Below are 20,996 nucleotides of genomic sequence, written 5' to 3'. Positions count from 1 at the left end.
CAGGTCACCGCTGGGGGAATCCCCTCAAACCCCCACGTCACTGGTGACAAGGGCTGTGTCACAGCGCGGCTGGGTGGGGTGGCATCATGGTGCAGGCATGGTGCAGCCGGGGGTGGCCAGGCATGGGAGGCAACACCCCTGTGGACAGAGGAGAGGCGATTGGGGACTGCCTGGGCACATGCTGGCACTGAGCTGCTCCGGGCATGGGCATCGGCACGGCCACGGGCACTGCTGGGGTGAAGGTGGCAGCCCAGACACCCGCGGCACCCACAGGGACAGGCTCGTGCTCACCACACGCAGCCCACGGCACGTGCCTGGGGAGGCGAGTCCCATCCAGCACCACGGAGGCGAAGCGGCACGAGCTGCTTTGCCCACCAGAAAATAGCATCGGAGTGGGACAGGAGCCCAGGGGGGTCCAGCCACCGTGGATCTGATCCCGGTGAGAGGGGCTGCTGCTTGCCCCACAGAGGGGGAGAGGGACAGGGCAGGACGGCCTGCGCTGCGGGGGGCTGCGAGACGCTGCACTGCACCATGGGGGGGAGGCTGGTCTGGTTAAATCAATGTCTGATCCCTCGCGGGACACGTAGGACAGGCCACATGGGGTGAAGGGACAGGCTTGTGTCAAAGAGTTGTCACCATTAAGATTAATAAAATTCATTTGAAGTCTTTTTTCCCCTAAGCCAATTTTGAGAACTTCTGAGATGGGAATCTACCGATATAGATGAAAGAGAGCCCAAACCAAAGGCGGCCTCTGCAGGGCAGGAGGCAGCAGGCACCCCTTCCCCAGCACCCCCGCGGTCACAGCTCAAGGGATCGTGCAGAGATTTGTGCCCACTGGGGCCTGACCAGCCCCAACACCAAGACCCACAGCAGCGTCCCAGCGTTGTGGCCCCCTGTGGTACAACAGGCAAGAGGCAGCACGAATCCTCCTGGAAGCTGCACACAAGAAGCGCTAGCATAACTTCTGCCCTTTTTTCTCCTTTTTTTCCAAATCTGGTGCGTGTGGTGAGGCAGGGACAGGGTGGTGCATCAACACCCCAGCCCGGCAGCCGCTGCGAGCGCCGGGGCAGCTGCCACCAGCCCTGTCAGTGAGTTGCCACCCAAACGCACCAAAGTTTAGGGTTAATTTCAGCGTTGCCAAATTTAGGAACTGAAAAGCAGATTTTGGCCGCTGCCGGCACACAAGCGGCTCAGCTGATCGCGAGGGTTTTGTTTGCGTTGCCAGAGCAGTGGCACCAGGGGAGAGCTGCACTGAGCCGCCCCACGCCTCCGGCTCTGAATTAGCCCTTTTTCTAGACACAGCCCTAATCCCTCCCGACATGCTCCTCCTGCACATTGCCACGGGGCACAGGGTGGGCGCAGTAGCCGGGACCGCTGGCACGTCCTGCAGAGCAGGGGACGTGCTGTCCCCAGAGCACGACGTCCCGGCAAGGCCACGGCGTGGGGCAGGGCAGCCACCGTGCAGGAGGGAGCTGGAGCACCCCTGCTCCAACCCCATTGCCCAGTACCCACGGGTACCCGGTCCCCCAGTGCTCACGCACAGGAGGCAGGGCAGGATCCTGGTTTTGGGGCAGGTCATGCCCATGCTGTCCCCTGCACTCATGTCCCTGCATGAAAAACATGCCTCGTGCCTGGCGCTGCACCTCCTGTGCTGCAGGGGCAAATGCAGCACCCGCTCCCTGCCCTGCCCGTCCCCGCTGCGTTTCCATCCTGCCTGGCTCTCGATGCTCCTGGCAGCACCAGCACAGCCCGGCAGGGACAGCTGCTCGCCCAGGGCTCACCTCTGCCAGGTGAAGGTGCAGGGGGCTGTGGTGGGGGGCTCAGTGGCCCCTGGGCATGGGGCAGGCCGGCCCAGGGAGCCCAGCACCCAGGAAGGCCATAAATATGCAGAGTGCTAATCGCGCTGTCATGGGAACACAGCGCCTGATCGGAACAGGGATAAATATTTAGACAGACGCTGTCAGCTCGCCAAGAATTGGCGTTTTTAATATTTGTTATCTTATTTAACTAGAGAACAGGTTTCCAGGAGTTGAGCCTCCCTAGCACAGCCCAGGCGAGGGCCGGCGGGATGGGCACACGGCGGTGGTGGGTGCGACACCAAGGGGTGTCCGGGTGCTGCTGCTCTGCGCCCCTGTGCCGGCAGGAGATCGCTTCCCAGTGAGGGCTCAGCTGATTGATGCCGCCGCTCTAACCCGGCATCTTGCCGCTAGCGCCCACTATATTTATTAACGTGACATCTTCCTCTGCCAACCCTTTGGGGACCGCTGGCACGGTCCCCGGGAGGCTGGGAAGAGCGTGCGGCTCCTCGCAACTGGCCAGCCTGGCTCAACGGTCTTGGCAGCTGCCCTGCGAGGAGGGGGCCGGGCCCTCACCCCCCTCCCCTGCCTCCATGCATCCCACGTGGGTTTTGCTCCCAGCTCCCCGAAATCAGCCCAGCTTCCCGCTTACCTTCCCGAGCCCGGAGAAGAGAAGAACGGAAGCAAACCCAAACCTGAGCCCAGAGAGAGTGGGGCTATGGGGATGACAGAGCCAAGCGCCCCCAGGGCGGCAGGTGCCCACCGCAGCCCACGGGCTGGCCACGAGGGTTTCGGGTGCTGCCACAGGGTTTGGATGCCACCCGGCCGCCCACCGCCTGGCCCTGGCGTTCCCCAGCCGTTGCCATGCCAAACCCTGGCTCCCGTCGGTGCGCACGACGGCAGTGCGGCCGTGGGAAGAGTGACGCTGTACCACGCACGCTCGTGTGCCCCCTCACACGCACATGCCCACACTCACATGCTTCCAGAGCCTTCCTCGGTCAGTCCAGCCAAGGCCATCCCCATCCCCAGCCTGGGTCGGGGGCTATGGCACTGCAGCCCCACGGCTGGGGGCTCCTGTGTGGGGAGGCTGCGGAGCCCCCCTGCAGGGCTACAGCCCCCATGGCAGCAGGAGGGGGGCCGCTCCCCCGGCCCCCGGGCAGAGACGGCCCCTGTACCCCCCCGGGATGCTGGGGCACAGGCATGCACCCCACCCAGCCCACTGCACTGCCGGGGCACCACCCGCACCCTTGGGGCACCCCACGTCCCCCTACAGCCCCAGGTACCCGTCAGGCATCGCTGCATCCCACGGCACCCTCCAGGCTCTGCTGGGCATCCCTGCGGCCCTGGTTCCTACTGCAGCACCGGGGCATCCCGGCATCACCCCCGCCCCCCGGGCATCCCGGCATCCCGCACCCCCCCGTACCCCCGGGCATCCCTGCGGCACCGGGCATCCCCTCCGGGCATCCCGGCCATCCCTGCGGCCCCGGTCCCCACGGCGGCCCCGAGCATCCCTGCATCCCCCCCGGACAACCCTGCATCCCCGCCCCCCGCTGCGGCCCCGAGCACCCCCGGCTCCCCGGCCCTTACCGGCAGGTGCGGGGCCGCCGCGGGCACCGCCGGGAGCAAGCGCGGGGACGGGCCGCAGCCGCCGCCGCTCTTAAAGGGCCCGGGTGGTGCGGGGCCGGGACCGAGCGAAGAGGGATGCTCTGGCTCCCGCCACCCGCCGTACACAGCGGGGCGGCACCGGCGGGGCGGGAACCGTGCCCCACGCCCGGGTGCGACACCGGCACGGTGCGGGACACCGTCGCTCACAGCGCGGAGCCGCTGTGTCACCCTGCCCCGGGGCTGTACCGGCCCAAAGGGTGACCTCCGGACCGCTCCGGTGCGTGCCCAGTGTGCCCGGTGCTCGGCGCTGCACGACCGCCCTCCGCGCCGCGCCCCCCGCCGGCGCTGCCGCGAACGGCCCCCGCTCTCCCCGGCGGCGCCCAGTGGTCTCGCCTCCCCCCCAAGCTCCTCGCACATAGTACCGCCCGCCGCCGCGCTTTTGCGCATGCGCCCTTCGCGACGGAGGGCGCCCGGAGCGGCTGCGCGCTGAGGCAGGGCGCTCCCCGCATGCGCAGTGAGCGGCGCTGACGGCGCGACGCATGCGCAAAGCCCGCCCTGCCCCCTGCGCCGGCCGCCGGTACCGGGGGGGTGCGGGGTCCCCCCACGCGTGAGCGCGGGGCCGGGGCGGGGGGGTGGGGCGCCGAGCGGGGCTCGGCGGCGGGACCATGAACGCCGCGCAGGGCACGGTGGGCAGCGATCCCGTCATCCTGGCCACGGCCGGTTACGACCACACGGTGCGGTTCTGGCAGGCGCACAGCGGTATCTGCACCCGCACCGTCCAGCACCAAGACTCCGTATCCTTCACCGCCGCTCCGGGGCCTGGCGGGGCCGGGGGGAGGCGAGGGGGGTGGTCCTGCCCCACCGCCCCACGCGGGGTCGCGCCCCGCGGCCGGGAGCCCCCGGTCCCACGGGACCCGTCCCACGGGTCCGGTCCCGGCTGCTGTTTCTTACCGACCTTAACGGGCGCCTGCAGCAGGTGAACGCCCTGGAGATCACCCCGGACCGCAGCATGATCGCTGCCGCAGGTGAGCCCCCCCCGCCGCCCTGGGCACGGGTGACACCGGACACGGGTGGGGGGGTGTCCCTCGGTCACCCCCTGCCCGGTCGTTGCTGCAGGCTACCAGCACATCCGCATGTATGACCTCAACTCCAACAACCCCAACCCCATCATTAACTACGACGGCGTGAGCAAGAACGTCACCTCCGTGGGCTTCCACGAGGACGGGCGGTGGATGTACACGGGTGGGGAGGACTGCATGGCCCGGATCTGGGACCTGAGGTGGGCAGAGGTGGCTGTTCCCCGCTCCGGCAGCACCCTGGAGGCGCTGGAGCCGGCAGCACGCTCAAACACGGTCCTTCCTCACCGTTTTGTTGCAGGTCTCGTAACCTCCAGTGTCAGCGGATTTTCCAGGTGAACGCTCCGATTAACTGCGTCTGCCTGCACCCCAACCAGGTGAGCGCCGGCTCCACCACGGTGGCCCAGCTCCTGCTTTGCTGCAGCTCCTCTGGGTAACCCTGGGGGGCTGCGGAGTTTTGTACCAGCAGACGTAGCAAAAGAGCAGGGGGCCGGCTGGGGAGGGTGGCCTTCCCGGTGGCGCAGAGCTGCGAGCTCTCGGCAGCATGGCCGGGCAAGCAGCTGCTGGATTCCCGCACCAAGGCCGCCCCTCCGCCCGCTGCCCTGTTGAGCTGCTGCCGCGGGGAGCTCCGTGTGCGGGAACACAGCCCACGCGGCACGGGAGCCGGCAGGACAGAGCCACAGTCCCTCCGTCTGCCCCGGGGAAGCCAACGCCGCTCTGTGTGGTGAAGCAAACCTCCTCGAGCGGCAGCGCTGGGAGCGAGCAGATACCGCAGGCTCACGCCGTGCCCGCGGCAGGCGTCCCGGGGCTTTGTCTGCTGAGCTCATTTGCCAGCCGGCACGTTTGTGCTAATTACCTGCTGGCTGTTGTAAAGAGACACGGTAGCGGCTGCGCTGGGCCTCTCGTCCCGCAGGAGGGGACGCTGCTTTGGGGCCACCTCTGTCCCAAGAATATAACCGAGGGGGTGTGATGGGAGCGGAACTGGTGGCGTGGGGTGTGCTGGGAGGCTTGAGGGCAGCACGGCTACCAAGAAGCAGCATCTTAGGGCCCACGGCCCCCACAGCCTTTGGGACTTTGGTCAGGTTTGCTCAAGATTCACCAGTAGGTTCAGAAGCTGCTGATAAACAGGCTCAGGAAACAAGGCCAAAAGGCCGCGCAGCGCATTAGAGGGGCTGGCGGTGAAAATCGATACATATCATTGCAGTGTTAATAACCCGTCTGGTCCGTTTGGTGTTCACAGCGCTGCCGGGGTTGTTTGCAGATGTGGCAGTGCAAACCTTTTTAAAAAGCAGAGTAATAAAAATGATTTTTTTGCATTTGATTCTGCAAAGGTTTAATTTCCCAAGTCCCAGATTATGGACCAGATTCGAGATCAATTATTTGGACCAGACTTTACCCCAATGCTGCCGATGTTCCTGTAGTGCTAGTGCTGTGAGAATGTATTACGTTAAGACAAATAGTGTTGTTGTACATACGTCTCACATGTGAAGTAATCGTTAATCAAGGTGCTGCTGAGCTGCGGGAGAGGTGTTGGTTTGCGAGCAGAATGCAGTTAATTAGTCCAAAGGTGGCAGGATTTGTTCAGATAGCTTCATGGCTCTGCAGTTCCCTGCTGCAGCGATGCTGATCCAGTTATCCGAGGGAGATTTCTCAGGGCCTGGTTAAAGCCGTGACGGCTTTAGCAATTGCACTTACACCCGCTAAGAGGAGGCTAAGGGTTGAGACGCTTCTGCACTGTGAAGTCAGCTAAATATATCGAGCGATGATTGTCTCCCTCAGAAACAAGCTGTTGGTCGCAGGTACAGGATTAGCTGTGCCCGATGACCTGATCTCCTCTAGGGATTCTGCTAAAATTATGGGCAGCGCAAGACTGTCGATAAAAGCCCTGGTTTTAGTGGCGAGACGCCAGCATTGTCTTCTGGTCTGAGCACGGGATCGGAGCCAGGACTCCTGCCCTTCAGCTGGCTCTTGTCCTTCCCCTGAGAAGGAGAGAGAGGAAGAAAAACCATTTAGGCTTGTGTTTTTCAGGTATCTGTACACCCTTGAGTGCTTCAGTTGTTCACTGGCCAGCTTGCATCTTAATGCCAGCTCCTCAGACGTGCTGAAAAGCATTTGGCTTCCGTGGGTGTTTGGAGCTGTAGCTGTGCAGTGGTTCTGGAAATCGGGCAGCTGCTGACTGCTCTGGGGTTTATAAAATTATCAGGCACTTCTGTGAAGGTAAACAGCCTTTTTTTGCAGAGCGTAACGTGAGATTAGTACTCTGCTGTCAGCACGCAGGGGCGGTCGGCAGGCTGCTGGGGCTCCGAAACAGCCCTGTGCTGGGGAATAATTAGGCAGAACAGGCCCCTGATGCTTAAAACCAGAGCAAGGCTCCACGTGGTGCTACACGGGCACGATCTGGGCACTGGCTTGGGGCTGCTGCTGGCGGGGCTCTCCTCAGAGAGATGAGGCTGCTGGATTTTTGCAGGCAGAGCTAATTGTGGGCGATCAGAGTGGTGCCATTCACATCTGGGACCTGAAGACAGACCACAACGAGCAGCTGATTCCAGAGCCCGAAGTTTCCATCAATTCGGTTCACATCGACCCCGATGCCAGTTACATGGCGGCTGTCAACAGCTCGGTGAGCTCCGACGGCCTCGAAGCCGTGGGGTGGGATTTACGGCGCTCCAGCAGCTGCGGGGCTGCGCCTCCCTCCCCTGGGCACAGGCAGCCCGTTTGCACGTACTGGCTTTGCCGTGCTGTGGTCGGACGTGGAAAGTCTGGGCTGCTTTTGGGTGGGTGACCACCAGCTCAGCCACAGATCCCCTGTCTCGCCACAGGGAAATTGCTACGTGTGGAACCTGACGGGCGGCATCGGAGAGGAGGTGACCCAGCTGATCCCCAAGACCAAGATCCCAGCGCACAACCGCTACGCCCTTCAGTGCAAGTTCAGCCCCGACTCCACGTGAGTGCGTGCTGCCCCCTCACCTACCCGCGATGGGGACAGACGGCCCTTTCTGGGCAGGCAGAGACCGGCTGTGCGTCCAGCTGTTGGCCGATGCTGGCTCCACGTCGCCCTGCGGGTCCCCCAGGGAGGAGCGGGACAGGAGGCACGGGTCACACTGGGACTGGGTTGCTGTCGGTGGCGTCCCAGCCCCGTGCCCTGTGATCTCAGCTGGCTTTGGAGCCACGAGCTGCTCTTACAGCTGGGCTCAAACTGCTCATCTCCGGGAGCAAAGTGGTGAACTTGGGGTACTCCCTCACCGAGTCTGGCTTGAGTGTCCTAAGGCGGTTGATACAGGTGTAAAGAAATATTACAATGAACGCCGGCCTCTGGCTCGTTACTGTTCCAGGCCCACATTACGAGAGGCCCTGAGGTGTACAGCGTGACTAATGAAATTACCCTCGCCTGTCTCTTCCTTGCAGGCTCTTGGCCACATGTTCTGCGGATCAGACGTGTAAGATCTGGAGGACTTCAAACTTCTCGCTGATGACAGAGCTGAGCATTAAGAGCAATAACCCAGGGGAAACGTCTCGAGGCTGGATGTGGGACTGTGCCTTCTCCGGGGACTCCCAGTACATCGTCACAGGTGAGGCAGCGCCGCTCCCCCGCCCGTGGCCCAGCGCTCGATCGGGGCTACGCCAGGGCCCTGAACCGAGCAGTTCCTCTAACGGGGATGTTGGCAAACCCTCGTGCCCCAGTACGCGAGGAGAGAGCCCCCAGCCTCGCACCCACAACGCAGTCATCTCATTCCTTTAAGCATTTTGCCTGTGCTGCCATAGGGCGTCTCTTTAAACTGGAGAGCTCATCTTCACGTGCACAGTTTATTTGACCTGGCAGCAACGCTGTTGGCAGCACACAGCGTGATAGTCCCTTCAAAGCGTACAAGTTGTAATTTCCACAGTAACTTCTCTCCAAAATAATTAAAACCTCACATAATACAGAAATGCACTAAGCTTCTTGCTCTGCATGGCTCCCTTACCTGTCATCAACAGCCCTAATAAAGGCATCGAATGAAGGAAGAGGGAAGTCTTCATATAAAGAAAAAGTTTAAAGGGTAATGCAATATATCCTACCCCCCTTTTCACTTTCTGTTCCAGCCTCCTCTGATAACCTGGCGAGACTTTGGTGCGTGGAGACAGGAGAGATCAAGAGGGAATACAGCGGCCACCAGAAAGCAGTTGTCTGCCTCGCTTTCAATGACAGTGTGTTGGGATAACAGTCACATGTGGGAAGGAAAGGACCTCTGCTTGTTTTCCCTTGCCTTACAGTGGCAAGCAAACTCTCTGGAGCCCGAGACGCGCACTTGTAACCACCCCCTGCGCCGAGGGGGAGGGCTTGGTCTCTGGCAGAAGCAGCTGAGCGAGACCAGGATTCAGCTCCGAGCAGATCATTACCGAAATGTGCGTGGCCTCTGAGGGAGGCCGCTTGGGCAAAAGGGAATGGGAGAGGGAGGCACGACCCCACTGAGGGCAGCTGGGTACGGTTCAGCTGGAGGAATCCCTGTGGCATCAGCTGCTGACAGCTTGGTGATGTTCTTGTACCCCAGAGTGGAAAAAAAAAATAATCAGCCTTTCTAAATGATGGAAGAGGCTGAGCAAAGAGAGGAGAGGCAGCTGTTTTCTTGTTTTGCTATCCCTTTATTCGAAGTGTATTTCAGACTTGCTTGGAGAGCTGCGCTCCTATAAAGCCAACCCTTCCCCAACAAATTTAATAACCTTGTGTTGAACAGGACATGTAGCCATAAAACACTAGCTACTCCACGTGATTCCTCTAGGCCTGGATCTCCTACTACCTACAAGATGCAGCCCTGGAGCACAGCTGCAAATAAAGTGTCTGTACTGACAGTGCTGAGCAGAGTCCTGTTATTTTTCTAAACGCTCCTGAGCTGCAGCATGAAATCAGCAGGAAGCGTTTGGGCGATACTGTAGGTGTTACCTTCCTTGTTGAAATCAGAGGCTTTTCAGGAACCCAGTTCAAGTATGTAGAGCAGCAAGAGGGCATCCGCGGTCGTGGGGCTTACTCGGGGAGGTAATAGAAGCAGATAGACACACAAACGTTGCTTGGAAAACAGATGTCAATGCAAAGGTAGATGAGCCGCTGCTTCCCCGGACCTGCCAAATGAGCAAGGACAGAAGCAGGGTGAGAGGAATGCTTTTGGAGTCCTGCAGATACGAGTCCCTGGGGAGCCCCACAGAGGAAAGCCTCAGGGAACGACCTTTCTCGTTAAAGCTGGAGTAAGAACAGAATGAGAGCGCGGCAGGCTGCTTGTGGTGAAAGTGAAGGTGACAAGCATTAAGCCAACAGCGTTGCAGGGGACTGCTCTGTGGTGTGAGGCCATGCGAGCAGGCTGCACTGCCCGGGGAAGGGGGCTCGGAGCCTTTCCCAGCCAGCGCTGCCGTTCACTGCAGGTTGTGGGTACGAGCCAGCGCTTGGTGAGTGCTGAAGAATGGTTTGATTTTGACCTAGAGGTCACCTGTCCCTGTCCTGGCCCTTGGCAACCCTTCCTGGGCTGTGCATCAGCTTTTGCGCAGCAGAGCCCACTCCTCTTAGATGTGCTAGAAACAATCGTACTTCCCTCTTCTGTGAAGGGGCACGTACAACTTACCCTCCCCTCTCCTGACCCAGAAGATGGATGTCTGCTCACACAGGGTCTGGACAGCCTCCCCCAGGCTTTTGGGGTCCACCTCTTCCCCCGCCAGAATGCCCAGGAACTCCCGGTAGTACTTGGTCTGGTTATCCTGCCGTAGCATCTGATCAGCCTGAAAGAAACGTCCCCATTAATTCCTCCCAAGGCGCTTTGCTCCTCCCGGCACTGCCCTCCAGCCCCGCAGCCCCACTGTTGCTTTCAAGGCACTCAAGGAGCAGTCCCTACCCTGGCAGTAAGGGCAGGTTTCTCCCTACAGCTGCCCGGTCCCACCAGGCTGCCGGGAGGCTCGCTCTGGCCAGAGCAGCCTCCCAGGAGAAGCCTGGCTGCTGGGGCGAGGCTGGAGCGGGGACGGCCCGCAGCCCCTCGCTAGCCCTGCGGCATGGGCGCAGTTCCTCCGGGGCCCCTTCCTGGGCTGCTTTGTCCCCACACCTGGAGCTAAAACACCCCGTTGTGCCGGGTGTCACAAGCACCACAGCCCGCTGGCAGGGGAGCGACCCGTGGCAGCCCTGTCCCCTCTCCGCGTGCAGCGGCAGAGCCCCCCGCACCAGGCGTGATGCAGTTCAGTGTCCTTCAGCCCCGTGGTGGCTGGGACAGGACACGGCTGACCCAACACCAGTTCCCGTTTGACGGCTGCGTGGGCTGCTGGCAGCCCCAGCACCACCAACTCTCTTACTTCCATTAAGGAGCCTCAAAGCCTGGCAGATGCTCTCTTCTCTGTGTATCCCCTTTGGTAGCCTGCTCTCATGGGTGCTGTGTTCCTACACCCCTCTGGGTTAAACGCTGCCCATTGCTTCCCGGCTGGGTGGGAACGGCAGGTGAGGGACAAGGACACCCCAGGAGCCCCCAAAGAAATGGAGAGCAGATGGCAGGGGCACAAAAAAATGGGGCCTTCTGTCTTCTTGAAACAGAATCTGCCCCCTGCCCATGCAGCCGTTAACATTTTGTTCAGAGGGTCCGTGTACGTGATTTACTCCAACTTTCTTCCCCATGAAATGGTAACAAACCCCCTTTGTTTTTTGTTCCCCAGATTTTTGAGCAGGTAATAGAATCCAGTGGGAGCAGGTCCTGCCAGAGCCCTGCTATTCACCTCTGTGGGACGTATCACCGTTCCCCGGCCTGCACCCCTGCCGCTTCTCACAGAAGATAGGATATCGCTAAACCCGGGAGTTGCTGCTCTGAGCTCGCACGCGGAGCCCAGCACTGCAAGGCAGGGCGCTGCTCCTCTGCAAGACACCAACCCGGCCCCCCCGAGCAGTGGATCGCACAGAACGGGGCTGCCGCTGCTACCCCTGGGCGGGGGAGCCCGTGCCCTCGCTTAGCCACGCTTGGGATGCTGCTGTTAGAGTCACCACCGCGAACGCAAATCCATGCAGGAAAGGGTCTTCAGTGAGCCAGGACTCTGTGCAAAGCCCAACTCATCACCCCTGTCCGCTCAGCCACCCCAGGGAATGGCCACAGCAGCTGCTCACTCTCTGCTCAGATGCATTGAGTGGTGTCTTCAGGGCTTGGAGGTCCCAGGCATCCATCCTCCGCAGGTAGCACGCACGCCGCTCCACAGGTTTGTAGCACACGTAGCCCTGCGAGACAGATTGTGCCCTGTGAGAGCAGGCAGCGGCATGTGCCCGCAGCTGCCTTAAGAGCCCAAAAACCAGACATTCCTCCTTTTGTCCTGCCTTTTCTTTCCTAGCTAAAGGTGCAGAAAAAGGCACCAAACCGTAGCTGGTTGGAGTTCTCCCCGGTCTACTCCTGCTCCCACCCAGCAGCTCTTCTCTCGGCAGCCTGGGCTCCTCTGCTCGCTCCCAGGCTAGCGAGGCAGGTAGTTACCCCAGCAGGCTTACGTTCCTGCTGTCGTACAGCACCACGGCGCTGCGGTTGCTCTGTGAGGTTACGTAGTATGTCACGGTGCTCCTGGACTTGTCCACTAAGGCTGTCTGGTTCCTCAGCGGGTCTGGCTGGCCCTGGAGCGTTAGCCGGATGAGCTGAGAGCCAGCCTGGGCACAAAGAGAGGGAGGGCAGCACCAACCATCAGCCGTTCAGCGTCTGTGCATGGTGTCTCCCCGCCAACATCCCCCCTCACACCCCTCGCTTGTCCCTGTTAATCTGAGTTATTTAGCGACAGCAGCAAGCTCTGACCCAACGGAGGGGAGCCGATCTGTGAAGGAGACCGCTCTCCATCACACAGGGCTTGGGGAGAGGTGCCAGTGCCCCTCACGCCGAAGGTGCCCACCCTGCCGGGCAGCAGGGTGCTGGAGGAAAGGGCCAGGGCCTCTCCGCCAGCCTCCGCCGCAGCCAGGCAGGGGGGGAGGCTGGGATCTGCCGCCCCTGCCAGCGCAGTTCGCTGGCAGCAGACACGCTCCCCCCGCGCCTCAGAGGCCAGAGCCACGCGTTGGAACGTGCCTGCTGAGCGAAATACCAGCTTGCGGCTATATTTACAAACGATGCACTGAAGTTCCTCTAATTTAAGCAACGGTTTCTGGCAGGCGCGTTGCAGGGGTGAGACAGCCGCCGCTCAGCTCGCTGCCAGCACCTTCCCGCCCTTCTGCCTGCGATGGGGTAACCGGCCAAACCCAGCCCCACGCTCAGCCCGGTCCTCCCTCCCGGCAAGTGCTTCCGACACGAATCGGGGCAGGAGGAGGTTTCCTGCCTGAATCGGGAACCCTTACCTGGGCAGAGCTGGGGGAGAAGCCGAGAACCCCCACAATGCTGATGCCAACAGCTGCAAAAAACAAGGCAACGGACAAGATGATCCAGAAGGTCCTGGGTGGAGCTGTGAAGCGCGCTGCGGCCCTCCTGTCCTGGCAGCCAAGGCAAAAGAAGGGAAAGGGAGTTCAAGTCAACCCTGCTGCTGGTTATTCTTCACCATAAAACACACTTCCCGCTCACGGCACACATCGCTGTGCAAACTGCTGGGGTCTGAACGCGGAACTGCCAGAACATCACAGCAGCCCCCAGAACATCATCACTCCTATCCCCCAGCGATGGAGTTTCAGCTCCGACACCCCAGTAAGCAGCACTCCCACGGCCGAGCACTTCCCTCCTGCGGCCAGGGAAGCAGGCAAACCCTGCAAACGCGCCGAGGAGCAGGAAGCGTCCCACAAACAGGGGCTGCTGCTCCTCAGCACGCTCCTTTGCACCTCAGCAAATGAAGTTATTTTGGTTTATAGCAGAAATCGCCCGGAGAACCTTCAGCATTTGAAACAGGCCCTGTGTGGAGCGATCCTGCTTCCTTGCCTGTATTTTATTTTCTTGGTAAGTTGTTCTTCACGCAGACCAAGCTGTTACTTGAAGTAAAAGAGCTTGGCAGTCATGTGGCACTTCCACTGGCTCGATTAAAAATCACTTTAATTCTTATAGTGAAACAATTTAACTTAATGGTGCATAAAATCATTTTTACAAAGCAGAAGGAATGTGCTTTCAATAACAGAGTTTCATCCACACTTAAATATAATCTGTTTCTCAATCTTTTGAAGCACATAGAGAAATTCCATCGATGCCCACGGTTGCATTTGCTACAGCCGCACAAGGAACGGGCTCTTCAAGCCTCCGGGTCAGTTACTGGTGTTTTGCAGCAACATGTGACTTCCAGATCCATTCCACTAAAAAAGCAGCGAGTCTTAACAAAGTTAAAGCTGCGCAAAGCTGAAAGCTCCTCAATCCAAACGCAACAGAGCCCAAGCCCTCCGGCAACGGGTGGCTTTTCAGTAGCTAACAAAACTCCCTCGGGTGGGAAAGGTGGAAATAAAGCAAGCCAGCGGCCCCTGCCCCGCGGCGGGCTGCAGTCCCTGCGTGCCACGCGTCCCGAGCGGCTCTGCAGCGGCAAGCCGGGGTTCCTTGGCACCTCTAACCTGAGCCCCCTGCCTTGTCGCACAGTTTATGCTGCGTAAGTCTGGGCACATCGAAGGAAATCCAGCTGAGGGAGTCGGCTGCCTTACAAGGAGCTGAGCTGTGGGGTGCTGGGGACGAACAAAATCATCTTACCAGGATCCACGGGAACAGCAGGAGCTCAGCCCCTTCAAAAGAGGAATCAGGCAAGCACAGCGCAGGGGCCGCCTGTGAGAGCTGGGGGAGGAGGGATACTCACTGCAGAGAGAGCACGGTCGGTGCCGCTCCTGCCCTCCATCCTCACTTCAGACGAGGCCCTCGCTCCCGCAGCTCTGCCTCCCAACACGCACGCTGTGCATGATCCCAGCTCCAGGCGCGCCCGGGAAACCAACGCGTGCATCCGCGAGGCGTAAATATGCGTCCCCTGCGCCCAAAGGGCCTCCCGGCCAGGAGCTCCTGGGCTCGGAGCTACGGGGAGGGTGAAACCCTAGAGCTGCCACCTGGGGAGAGGAGGTGGAAAGAGGGGGGTGAAACCCCCGGCTGCCGAGAGATGCTGTCAGTGCATAAAACCGCTCTTCCTGCTCACCTTGCGAGGCGGCTGGAGGGAGCAGGGGGGGCGACAATGGGGGGCTTTGTGCCAGCCCTCCCTGCTGGCAGGCCACGATAGCAGGCCCGGGTAAGTCTCATTAAGAGGCACAATGAACAGAGAAAGGTGGCAGCCTGCCCTTGTCATCAGTTATTTCTACATTTCAGCGTGAACTTTGTGCTGCCGGAGCTCCGCGGGCTGAAGCCAACTGTTTATCCTGCGGACTGCTGCCCCGCGAGCCTCGGCTGCACGGACGTGCTTGTGTTCCACCTACGGACCTCGCTTCCTTCGCGCCCCAGGGAAAAGTCGTGGCCACAGCCGGAGCCGTGCTCACGCTACACCCGTGTCCCGTGACAAGGAACACCCCGCGGGGAACAGTGTGGGTCGCCAGACCGTGGTTTTCCTGAGCAGCCCAGAAGCCCCCGTGAGAGCGTTGTGGTTTTCAGCCCTGCCAGCCAGACGTAACCAACTGAACGGAGGCAAGGAAAAGCTCAGCAGGATTCCTTCACGTGGTATTTATTGAGGGAAAATGCAGCTTTTAGACGTTTTCCTATCAAGCACGGCCCAGCCCTGATCAAACTCAGCCACGAGGGCAGCTCATCATGGAGTTTCTTGTTACAAAAGCACGAGCAGCCCCCTCCCCACTGGCCTCCCCTGGCCTTCTGAAGGTCAAAGCCGAGCTGTTTCAGCCGATCACCATCTTGTTCTAACACCTGCGCCTGTGGGACGCGAACTCAGACTCTGGACAAACACGCACCTGAACGCTGTGGCCCAAAATATCCCACCCCATCAGTTACTCCTTTAAAACAGCAAAAATAGAGCTAAAGACTGCAGCATCCCGTGCTGCGGCTCTGGTGAAATGAGGAACAGCGTTGGAACCATCAAACCACCGGTTCTGCTTCTGCCACCCACGGCGTTACAGAGACCGGGCCCCGCTCCCCGCACGTAGCGGCTGGCTGCCTTCTGCTGCAGCGGAGCTTAGCGCAAGACGTTTGAAAAACAAGCCGAAACACACAGTCGGGGCGTTCGATCCACAGAGGGTTTAACAGCCACGCAGCAGACACTTTCCTACTTTCAGAAATGTAGGCCCCGCCTAATCTAAGGTGCAGGAATGAAGCAAAACCCTCTATAAAACATTGTTCATGAAAGGATTGTTGCATTCTGCTCGGTGCTCTGCTCTTAAAGGAGCAAATCCCAGCCCACACCAAGAGCTCCGCACCACTCTGGGCACCAGGACCAAAGAAATACACACCAGGGTTGGGATTTCTTCCCAATACAGCACATAAGGAGTAAAGACGCTAAACACAGAGGGCACCCCTGGCTCCCAGAACCTGCACACAGGACAGCTGTGCCGAAGCCCACCGAGAAGAGACCACAAAAAGACAACAAGGCCGGGGGAAAGCAGGTTTGTAAGTTTAATGTGAATTCAAGTAGAGGCTTGAAAACCGTTTGGAAGTTGATACAGAATTTTGAAGCACGATTGACACTGTCACCAGAACATTTCCGCATAGGTGAATCGAGGTAATGGTTCCCGTGTACAGTGAACAGTACGTGGCAGGGACAGTGCGCTGCTTCAAGGAGGCTGAACGCCTCTCCCGGCAGTTACTTTACTTGACATATTCTGAAATGATAAGCACCAGATGCAGGAACTGAATCAAAGAACACACTGTTTTCGGACCCCACCTGCAGCAAACCCATAATGTCCATTTCCATGTTACCCAGATAAAGCCAAAGTTCTACCTGCAAGTGTTTCTCTGTGACTTTACACAGTCACAGCCTTCCCACTGGAGACAGGTACAGGAGGTCGTCCGTGCTTCCTACACAGCTCTGAGTTACAAACACCCTTTTACAAGAGCAGCTGATATTCTGGTAACACCGACAGACAATATGAATGGTTATTGCCGTACAAACGAGGTGCCAAGTCTACTCATTTTGAGTGTTCGAGTGGAAGGAAATGGCATTGACACACTGCTGGAGCCATCCAGCTGAGCAGCAGGAGAAGAAGGAAGGCTAGTGTTTAAATTTAGTTGCTGATAGCAGAATCTATGGAATAAAAGCATGTTATTTGCATATATCATTTTTTCACTTAATTCTGTAATGCAGAAGCTTTCAGCTGTGCCTTCAATTCAGCCAGCAGAAAAATCTACCCCATAGCCTGAGCCATGCATCACCCAAACCCGGATCAAAAGAAAATCACCACCTGAGCAAGCAAGTGCTCCTCTTCAGACAAGCCACCGGTGCCAGGCCCCCACACCAGAAGCCCACGGAAGGCACCGACCTCAGCTATTTAAAGGAAGCACGTGGCCATCGTCACGCATGGCCAGCGGGCCAACAGACGCATGTCGGTGGGAAGCTGGACTGTGCACCACATCCATCCCCCGTGGGCAGAGCGCTACTTCAGGTTCTGTGGCTAAAGCCATGGCAAGCAGCTATTTTGATGCCGAGGGAAGTACGAGGACTAACTCGGTACTAATCCGGTTATTTCTGGGGTGCAGCAGTGGCAGAGGACAGTCCTACGTGGTTATAGAGTTTCTGCATTACCTAATGCAAAGGCTTAGGAGAATTAAACCTACTGTGATCTGTGAAGTACATTCCTCTTATCCTCCCTTCTGGGAAACAAGATATATTACCACAATCTGTACTTAAATTTATATTTTAAATATATTCTGATATATATTTAGGGTGGGGTAGGCCTTGCATGTACACGTGCTTTACGCAGACACCCAACGCTTGGACAGACGCAGCGCACAGAAGACGCCGCCTGCGTTCTGCGAGCGGGATCACCCCCACCTGCATCGCAAGTGCAATTTGCGACGGTCAAACAAAGGCGCTGGGTCTCAGTTTCTGTGACCCGACATCACACTTGCAGCGGTTTGTGCCGCCAAACAGGAACCCCTCAGGAAAAAAAAAAGAAACCAAGCTAAGGGCGAAAGCTAGTTCTGCCAGCCACCGCAAGCGTTGCCAAGCACAGCCGCTAAGTTACTACACACTCCCAGAGTCATTTCCCTGAATAAACCAGACCAAGCCACGGCCTGTCCAGGCGAGGACACACCGCAAATTGGTGCGTTCTTTTCCTCAGATCAGCCAGCTCAACTTCCCTCAGCTCAGTCTAGAGGATGACGTGACAACGAGTATCACAAACATTTGGATAGATGTGTTGCTCATAATTTAAAAAACCCAAAAGCCCCGAGCCCACCAGGCGTGGGTGACACCGTAATGCCCTCTTTGTTTCAAAGTGCATTTAAAGACTGAGATGTAAACAACATCGTAACAAGAGGACAGAAGGGTTAAAAAGCTAAGGGTTGCTAACTCCGAGTACGTTACTGTCATGAGGTGATTAACAGGGGCCCTCCTCAGGGTACCGCCGCAGAGGCTGCAAGCGTTTTGCTCTATTAATCCCCCAGCGCTGGGAGAAGGTCAGCGATGCTCTCGACGTAGTAATCGGGAACCAGGCTCTGCCTGGTGGGACAGTCGCTCTCCTGGTGGCCCTTCACCTCCTCCAGTGTGGTGACGCCGGTCAGCGTCAGCAGTGTGGTGAGGCCGCAGCTATTGCCCATGAGGATGTCCGTGTCCAGCCGATCTCCCACCATGATGGTACGAGCGGGATCGATGTCAAACTCACTGGCCACACAATCAAACATGTACCGGTTGGGCTTTCCTATGATAAAGGCCTCGCGCTGGGCTGCTGTCTCCACCGCTTTTACCAGGCAGCCAGTCCCTAGGGAGAGAAGAGAAAACATAGATTAGAAGCTGCAGAAGACTCTTGGCATCCCCATGGGCCGGTACAAAACCATGCAGTGCTTTGGAAACACAACACCCAGCTCTACAGACAAGACAGGCAGAGGAAGAGGTTAGTCCCAAGAGAGGTGGTGCATAAAACCTGCCAGGAGGCTGGAACCCCATCCCACATTGAGATCCAAAAGGAGCTGTTATTCCCCGAGTAAAGCAAAGGCCCAACAAAGACTCTTCCCCTTAGGGGGGGTACAGTGGAGGGGAAGCCCAGGCTCCGGGCCGCTGCACCAAGGTACAAGGCTGCCGCTGCCCTTGTCCCAAGAGGCAGGACCGAGACCGGGACCCCCCCAGAGCCCGGGGATTCACTCCGAACGGGCCGGGGCCGCCTCCCAGCACCCGCCGGGCGACTCCAAGCCGCCCCCCGGCCCCCCTGCCCCGCGCACCGGGGATGGCGGTGCCGCCTTCGAGAGGGAGGCGGTGGTCGCGGTTGGTACCGACGAGGAGGCAGTCGGCGCCGCCGCGCAGAAGGTAGCGCAGGGCCTGACACAGCTTGGCGTAGTTGAAATGCTCGTCGAAACCGACGAGGACGGCGCGTACGGCGGGGTCGAGCGGCGCCTGGGCCCAGTCGGCGGGCGCGGGGCCGGGCAGGGCGGCGGGGCCGGGGCCCAGGTACGGGACGCCGACGGCCTCCAGCTCGGCGGCCAGTGCCGGGCTGCCCAGCACGTAGGCGGCGGCGCCGGGCGGCAGGGCCTGGCGCAGGTAGCGGGCGGCGCAGTAGGCCGAGCCGAAGATGTGGCGGGGCTGGGCGGGCGGGAAGCCCAGCCGCCGCAGCTTCTCGGTGTAGGCCGCGCGTGTCCGGCTGCTGTTGTTAGTCACGTAGCACAAGCGTTTCCCCGCCGCCGCCAACTGCTCCAGCGCCTCCGCCGCGCCGCCCACCGCCACCTCGCCCCGCCACAAGACTCCATCGCAGTCGAAGAGGAGCGTGTCGGCGGCGCCCAGCACGGCCCGGGCCGTCTCGGCCTCCAGCCGCCGGCAGCACCGCCGGCCGCCACCCGCCATGGCCGCCATCGCCGCGCCTCAGCCGCGCGACCGCCCGCCGGCCGCTCCCATTGGCCGCACCGCGACCGGCGCGCATTCCCATTGGGCGACGTGGCGGCGGACCCGCCCTCCCCGGCAGGCAGCCGGCTGACCGGAGTCCTCTGCTGCCCTTCCGCACGGCGCCGTGAGGGCGGCCGGCTCGCTCCGCTCTCATTGGTCGTCCGCCTCAGCGGCCCGCCCCCCGCGCGCTGCCATTGGTCAGAAGACATGCGCTCCCCCCGCCCATTGGGCCGCCCCGGGGTCGTAGGGACCATCGTGGAGTCGTTGGGGCTGGAAAAGGCCTCGGGAGTCGCCCGGACCGGTCGCCCCCCAACACCCCCAGGCCTCCTGAACTGTGTCCCCAAGTGCCACATCTACACGTCTTTTAAAACCCCCCAGGGATGGTGACGCCCCCACCTCTCTGGGCAGCCTGTGCCAGGGCCTGACCGCTCTGTCAGTACAATTTCCCTAATATCTGATCTAAACCTCCCCTGACGCAGCTTGAGGCCGTTTCCTCTCGTTCCTTGGGAGAAGAGTCCAATCCCCACCTCACTATAACCCCCTTTCAGGTAGTTGCAGAAATCGATAAGGTCTCCCCTCAGCCTCCTCCAGGCTAAACACCCCCAGCTGCTGTTGCAGAGGCCTCAGGCAAGAATGCACTCAAGGAAATCATCTCTGCAAGCCTGATCCAGGAAGTCCTGGAGGGATGCAAACAGCAGCAGGCGCCAGCTGAAACCAAGACAAAAGGAACTAAGGACATCTCCATCTAGATAAGAGTCAGAACACCAGTTGAAACCAACAGACCTTGCAACACACTGTGCCAAGATCACCTGATGGGCCAACTCAGACCCATGTATGGAAGAAGGACTCAGAGTTCATGGAAAGCACAAAAAACACCCCTTCAACAAACCGCTAGGGACCATTGGAGACCACCTGATACCTCTCCACGGGCTCCTAAGGGATTTAAAACGCATGGGTAATTAAGATGCAAGTATTATAATTAGTTCCAAGAAACAGAATGAATATGTATAACTACTCCGGGAAGTCTAATGTATATGTATATAACTGTGCGATATAAGCTCTGTCTATCGCAACTTGCGGTATGCACGCTAGGAGGAATTATCCCCTGTGTATCCAGCGCTATAATAAAGACTGCCTGCTTCTTAATACTACATTGTTGTTAAGGAGCTTTATTACCCGTTCTGGTGACACTCTCTCAGCCGCTCCCCAGCACACTTGTGCTCCAGACCCTGCCCCAGCCCCGCTGCCCTTCTCTGGACACGCTCCAGCCCCTCAAGGCACTTCTTGTCCCGAGGGGCCCAAACCTGAGCCCAGCATTCGAGGTGGGGCCTCCCCAGGGCCGAGCACAGGGGCCCCATCCCTGCCAGGCTCCTGCTGGCCACACCAGTGCTGACACAAGCCCGGGGGCTGGTGGCCTCCTTGGCCACCCGGGCACTGCTGGCTCATGCCCAGCCGGCTGTCAGCCAGCACCCCCAGGGCCTTCTCCGCAGGGCAGCTTTCCAGCCACTCTGTGGCTGGAAAAGCAACATGGCCATGTCCAGAACAAGTGTGATGAGGGGCAGTTGAGGGAGCTGGGGGTGTTTAGCCTGCAGGAGGCTGAGGGGAGACCTTATCACTCTCTACAACCACCTGAAAGGAGGTTGCAGTGAGA

The 20,996-nt window shown here is 59.5% G+C and overlaps 3 protein-coding genes across 3 annotated transcripts; 1 reads left to right on the top strand and 2 right to left on the bottom strand.

Moving 5' to 3' along the window:
• Positions 1–3,924: 3,924 nt before the first annotated feature.
• MLST8 (MTOR associated protein MLST8) lies at positions 3,925–9,304 on the top strand. The gene is made up of 8 exons (XM_075104618.1): positions 3,925–4,195; positions 4,375–4,426; positions 4,518–4,680; positions 4,779–4,854; positions 6,945–7,097; positions 7,297–7,421; positions 7,883–8,046; positions 8,558–9,304. Exons 1-8 carry the CDS (start codon positions 4,067–4,069, stop codon positions 8,674–8,676), a joined length of 981 nt encoding a protein of 326 aa, XP_074960719.1. The 5' UTR covers positions 3,925–4,066; the 3' UTR covers positions 8,677–9,304.
• A 51-nt stretch (positions 9,305–9,355) lies between these two features.
• BRICD5 (BRICHOS domain containing 5) lies at positions 9,356–14,475 on the bottom strand. Its single transcript, XM_075104620.1, has 6 exons — positions 14,189–14,475; positions 12,771–12,902; positions 11,946–12,098; positions 11,577–11,684; positions 10,066–10,219; positions 9,356–9,571 (listed from the first exon to the last, which is right to left on the bottom strand). The coding sequence occupies exons 1-6, from the start codon at positions 14,327–14,329 to the stop codon at positions 9,477–9,479; spliced, it is 783 nt and encodes a 260-aa protein (XP_074960721.1). The 5' UTR covers positions 14,330–14,475; the 3' UTR covers positions 9,356–9,476.
• A 1,431-nt stretch (positions 14,476–15,906) lies between these two features.
• Positions 15,907–19,346, bottom strand: PGP (phosphoglycolate phosphatase). Its single transcript, XM_075104619.1, has 2 exons — positions 18,691–19,346; positions 15,907–18,233 (listed from the first exon to the last, which is right to left on the bottom strand). The coding sequence occupies exons 1-2, from the start codon at positions 19,313–19,315 to the stop codon at positions 17,908–17,910; spliced, it is 951 nt and encodes a 316-aa protein (XP_074960720.1). The 5' UTR covers positions 19,316–19,346; the 3' UTR covers positions 15,907–17,907.
• Between the last annotated feature and the right edge of the window lie 1,650 nt (positions 19,347–20,996).

The sequence above is a fragment of the Phalacrocorax aristotelis genome, chromosome 10, assembly GCF_949628215.1.
Source record: "Phalacrocorax aristotelis chromosome 10, bGulAri2.1, whole genome shotgun sequence".
In the NCBI taxonomy this organism is placed as follows: Eukaryota; Metazoa; Chordata; class Aves; order Suliformes; family Phalacrocoracidae; genus Phalacrocorax; species Phalacrocorax aristotelis.
Note: the sequence above shows the minus strand (reverse complement) of the source record. Positions and strands in the feature narration are given on the sequence as shown.